Consider the following 5,895-nt stretch of genomic DNA (forward strand, 5'->3'; position numbering starts at 1 on the left):
TTAAAATATTACACCCTCTTTCATCCCCCCCACCCCCAAATTCATTCTATGGCAGTAATATCTACTTATGTGCAATCTCAATTCTTGTGATTTTTGAGACATGAAATAACCAAATCATGACCTGATAAAGCCATTCTGGGTTTTAGGAAATGGATGCAAGCTGAAAGATTAATTTACCTACTGCAAGCCTATATGTTTAAAAATTACCAGATTGGTAACATTAGACTCAGACTTTAGGGTTTGATTTTAAGGTTGGATAAAGAATCCAAACCTACGGCTATATGCCTTTTATATCACTGAACTTTGTAAGGGTCACTAACATGGGTTTTTTAAAGAAACTGCTCATAGAGAGTTGAGACCTTGAGTGTATTTATGTCTGGGTTCTAGTGATAATCACACCTATAGGGCCTGGTGCAGAGTAATCACTCAATAAACAGAACTAAACTGAAGAGATACCCAAAAACCTTAAGACCATGCTATTAGGATTTCCAAATGCAAAAGATACTTGTGAGTTTAAGAAAACTTAGTAAAGGAGGTCAGTACATGGCATACTATTCCTATTAAGAAGCTGAGATAACGTTAAAATGGAAAATGCATTTTTAAAAAGATTTAATTATTATATTAGGCCAAGTTATCTGCCTGAGCCGAGTTATCTATTCTGTGAAAGGGTTTGGTCTCATTTTAAATCAAAGGAGTAGTTAATTCATCTAGAGAATAGAAAGCCACTTTGGAGGAAAGTGTACCTGTGCAGAAAGGGTCTTTGCAATGGCTCCACCGCAGCGACAGGAAACTCTGAAGGTTAAGTCATTCTGGTTATGAGTACCTCCTGCTTTTGCTACATCATTCTGAAGTTCTTCTTCTTGACATTTCTCTCTTTCAGTGAGAAAATCTCCTCGCTCCAGTGTCTCCTCTTCTATTTGCTTTTCCAGCTGGCATTCCCTATTCTCTTGCGTCTCTTGCATTTGTTCTGCTTTTAATTTCTTAGCAATAATGCTGTCATTTTCTCCCATTTTTCTTTTTAGTGGGTTAGCATCTCCATGAGACAGTTTTTTCTTTTTTGTATCAAGTTCAAGAAGATTTTTCCAAATTGAAATGGCATTCAACCAACTTTCAGGATCATCACTTATAAATCTTTGCATTTCATAAAATATTTTTCCTAAATAAATAAAATTTCAGTTTATCCTATATTGAAGCTTTAAAGACAGTCTATTATATTCATCACCCCTAAATGCCATTATTTTTATTTTTATAAAATAAGTTTTTTTTAACTACTACATGAAGAGTGACTTCACTTTCATATGGAATTTATCTCATTTAATATAAGAATATTGTGCCAAATAGGTTCATTCTTATATTCTATACCAAACATAAAAACCATTTTAAAATTCCTATAGAATTACCTATATCATTCATATAGAAAGATCATTTGTCCTGTGATAATATATGTATCTCTTTAATATAAGCATAGACCTAGAGTGTGTATCAATCTTTGAAATAATGCTAATCTTGCCTATAAAGTTGGAAAAAAATAGAATTACAAACACAGAGCTCAGAAACAGAGCAACTAAATTCTGAGACTATTTCAGACCCTACAGTATTAGCACACATCATAAAAGGAGTTTCTATAAAGGAACACTTCAGGTACACAACCCATTCATAACTTACTCAAAATAACGTAATCTTTTCTTGATGAACAAGGGTCAAGATGACTCAAGAGCCATTACTGTATTTCTCTAATATTGAGAATGTGTGGACTATTGGAATGAAATGATATTGATCCCACAATATAACATCTTAGAATTTGCTTTAAAATATTTTTTTCTGCCATGTCTTGATTTCTTGCCATTTGTATCTTCCTTGATACAATTTATTATAGACTATCCGCTTACATGTTCTCTTGTGCAAAATCAGCAAATGAAGTTTAAGGCAATGTGTAATCCAGCAATGTCTGGCCCTTATTTGTTGCTTTTATCAAGATCCTTAAGCATATTTATCAAAACAGAAAATCTCTTAAGCTCCCTTTGATTCTAATGCTTTATAAATGGTTAAGAGTTTATTCAAACATTTAAGATCCCTAAAACAGGATATTTTACTATACAGTATTTTTTCAATTATATCACTCATTAGTTAAAATTTACAAAGTGGTAGTTTTGAACAATTTATTAAGACAATGCATTTTGGATTCTTACATGTCCTAAATCTAAATAAATGCAACTGACCATATATAACTGTAGAGAAGGTGTCTGATCAGAATTTGCAAAGATGAAATGTGACTTAGGACACTAAAATCTTAGTAAGACAGGCAGCAGATTGCAAAAAGAGACACAATTAGGTGGTAATACAATGAGGTGATAATATTCAGAAAACATAGAAAAATAATGATCCCCAAGATAGGAATAAATTTTAAAAATGTCAAATGGCTACTTATTATTTATCAAGCAGAAAATTCTGGAGTACATATATTGTGTGGGTATACACCATACCTTTACTTACAGAAGAAACATTAAATGGAAATTGCTTTTTAATCAGCAAAAATAATCTTTCTGCAGATTTTAATGTTTTCAGCATATTCAAGTCAGAACAGGTGGTGAAAAAAACTTTTCCTGAAACATATTCAACCTAGAGATATAAAAAATAGTTTTTAATTTAGTCTAGTATAGAGTAAGAACCTTTTATCTTTTCCCCCCTTAATGAATTAAAACAGAACATCTAGATTAACAACAGAAAAGACCATTTCTGAAGTACCTAGTATTTGTCAGACACTGCTTTAGACATTCTGAATACATTTATTTTCCTCAGCCTTATAACAATTTTCTAAGGTAGACTTTATCACCCCCATTTTACAGATTAGGAAACTGAGGCTTAGGTAGGTTAAAAATTTTGTATAAAGTCACGTAGTCAGTGATCAAGACCATAATCTTATTATGTTATGCTACCATTTGCAAACTGTGCATGTGCATATGCATGTACACACACTACTAGAAAAACAGAACACAAACTACTTGGTAATTATATTGCCAAATCGCACACAGTATTTGAAAGTGGGTGAAGAAAAGGTATAATGGCTAGGACAAATTAGGACATGTCTAGCCCAAGCTTAACATGTCAATGGGTATTTATTAAACACCTACTGTGTGGTCTACCAGAAGCAAATATCCTAAAGATGAATAACAATACTCTGAATACCAATTAAAATGTAAAATTTATAAGACAGTAACTTGAATTGAACCCAGAAGAAAACGAAAAAGTTTCAATACAATAAACTTAACAATAAGCTGTATGTATGGTATGTAACACTGAATATGAAAGCCATCATTAGTAAAAGTTTTGAAGAAAAATCTTACACGATCTGGGGAGAGGGATTCTAAGGAAAGAACGAAGGGCAAAATGCAGAGGTGGGGTGACAACCTGGCTGAAGGAAACCGTAAGTTAGCATGGCAACATGTGCTGCGTCATGCTGAGTGTCAGGTGGACGGATGGTGTAGCTCGGGCCAGCCTGATAAATGGTCATGGAATGGAGTACCACAGATGGTAATGGTCAAACATTATAGACTTTTGAGGAAAACTGACAGCACCAAATTAGTTGGTAGGAAAAAAATTACTTTGGAAGCAGCATAAAGGACTGAGTGTAGATGTGATGCTGGAGGGAGAAGTAGATTAGTGAGGAAGAAAGAATGGGACACTTGGCTGTGGGAACTGAAAAATGGATGGAAGCAAGAAATATGCATCAAACAGAACTAGGCTTGCAAGATAGGGTAGATATGTGGTGAAAGTCAGGGAAGAAAAGAAAGTGAAAAGAGCACTGATTATGGGGAGTCCTATGAGGTACGGCAAATGGTGCTCAATACCCATGGAACCCTAACCCTTTTGGGTCAACCCAACTCCCTTCATTCAGGATGGATGTGGATTGTCCTGAAATTCTCCTTTTAGCAGTGGCCAGGGGCTGACTACATGGTTATAGCTCATCTCCTAGAACTGAGGCACCAGGGAATTTGGGGTACCCATGTGTTTAGGCAGCTCCCATTCAATGGGAAGCTGAACTCCAAGTACTTTTGTTTTTTTGATCTGACATGGTCTAAACTTTTCGGATGGAATGTCTGGGTTTAACATTCTAGCTTGAAGAAGAATCTCTGCCCTAGGAAGCCCTAGGGCAGTGATGGCGAACCTTTTGAGCCTAGGTTGACACCAATTAAAACCCAAATACTTCTGGTTATAAGTTTAACAAATTCTGGGAATCTAATGAACAGCACGGTCATTTGTTCAGATCCCATTTCCAGGCATATCTACCCTTAAAACACAGAGTAACAAAATATGGGAATTCCCAAGTCTCTTGGCATTTAATTCTTCTCAACGCCAAAGGTCTTCCCCTATAATAAGCTGAATTTTGTTGCTGTGATTAAAATACATTTCCACCCCCCAACCTCTTTTTATCTGTAAAGAAGATGGATGCCCAGCCAGTGTGGCTCAATGGCTGAGCATCAACCCATGAACCAGATCAGTTTTGGGCACATGACGGGGTTGCAGGCTTGATCCCCACTAGGGGGCGTGAAGGAGGCAGCAGATCAATGATTCACTCTCATCATTGATGTTTCTATCTCTCTGAGGCAGCCCATGATTTGCTTTCATGATTTGATATTTCTATCTCTCTAACCCTCTCCCTTCCTCTCTCTGAAATCAATAAAAACATACTAAAAAAAAAAAGATGGAGAACAAGCAGAGAGGGTCTTTTTTCTGATATACCCAGATTGGGTCAAGCCTTCTATTTTTCATACCAAGAACTCTAAGTTAATATTTTTAAAACAAATTAATGCAGCATTAGGCCATGGTCGCATAGCGGTCCAGGACTGGAGCCAGGCGTTAGCCTGCCTGACAGCTTGGGTTCCAATCCCAGCTCTGCCATTTTCTGTTACACGCCTTGAACAATGTATTGCATTTACCTATGCTTTATTTTCCTTTTCTGTTAAATGTGAAGCCCACCTCCCAGGGTGGTTGTGAAAATCAAACAAGTGAATACAGAATAAGTACCTAAGAACAGGTGCCTGACTTACATTACATGCTTAATGTCAGTAATTGTTATTATATTGCTTTTTCGATGAGCTACATCAGACACTATCAAAGTCTGTGATCAGATCCACAAATGCAGGTAGTCTAGTAAGACTGATGACATTTCCATGACCTTCTCTCCCCCCTCCCCCGCCCGCCCCCCTCCCCTCTGCAGAAACTAGTTTTGTGGGCTTCCAACAACAGAGGAGCTGCTGGAATCGTCAGCTTCATCTTTCCTTTTGCAATAAGACATCACGTGCCCTCTCATATTACCCACCAGGATGCGGAGGGGGCCGTGACACCTTTTCCCTCTGCTTTCAAGAAACCAGCTCAGCCTATTCTAAATGAACCCAAACTGATGGTTAGAACCTTGTTCACTAAAATTAACAACTTGTAAATACCGAAACCATGAACTTTCTCTGAGAACTGGGCTGGGGCCTCGGAGTACTGTATCTCTGTAGCTATTACTGAGTGTTTAAGGTGCACCGTTTATCATTTAATCCTCCCCACACCATATAAAGTCTGTACCATCGCCGGCAGGAAACGGAAAAGGATCAGGGGACTGAACCTGCAGCTTATTTGCACTAAAGGGTGGAGAAAGGGTTCTATCTGACAGGTCTAGCTCTAATTACAGACGCTATCACACGTTTTCTGTTAAAGAATCCAGCAAACAACTTGCTTCAACCCCTTTTTAAAAAACTTCGGCGGTGAATGATGTGCGGTAATGGACGTGCAGGGAAACACGACGGGGGTCCTTTCCGGGAGGAACCGCAGGACCTGCCAGTGCAACTCCGAGGCCGGGGCCGCGGCGAGAGTGGGCGGAGAGCGGGGGTCGCGTCGCTTCCCCGGGTG

The 5,895-nt window shown here is 37.8% G+C and overlaps 1 protein-coding gene across 1 annotated transcript in view; it reads right to left on the bottom strand.

Moving 5' to 3' along the window:
* The window catches only part of THUMPD2 (THUMP domain containing 2), a 36,752-nt gene that overhangs the window by 15,202 nt on the left and 15,655 nt on the right, over positions 1 to 5,895 (bottom strand). Inside the window, 2 exon segments of the mRNA XM_015558859.1 lie at positions 744 to 1,156; positions 2,484 to 2,619. Of these exon segments, the coding sequence (XP_015414345.1) occupies positions 744 to 1,156; positions 2,484 to 2,619 (549 nt within the window).

The sequence above is a fragment of the Myotis davidii genome, unplaced genomic scaffold (assembly GCF_000327345.1).
Source record: "Myotis davidii unplaced genomic scaffold, ASM32734v1 scaffold151, whole genome shotgun sequence".
NCBI lineage: Eukaryota > Metazoa > Chordata > Mammalia > Chiroptera > Vespertilionidae > Myotis > Myotis davidii.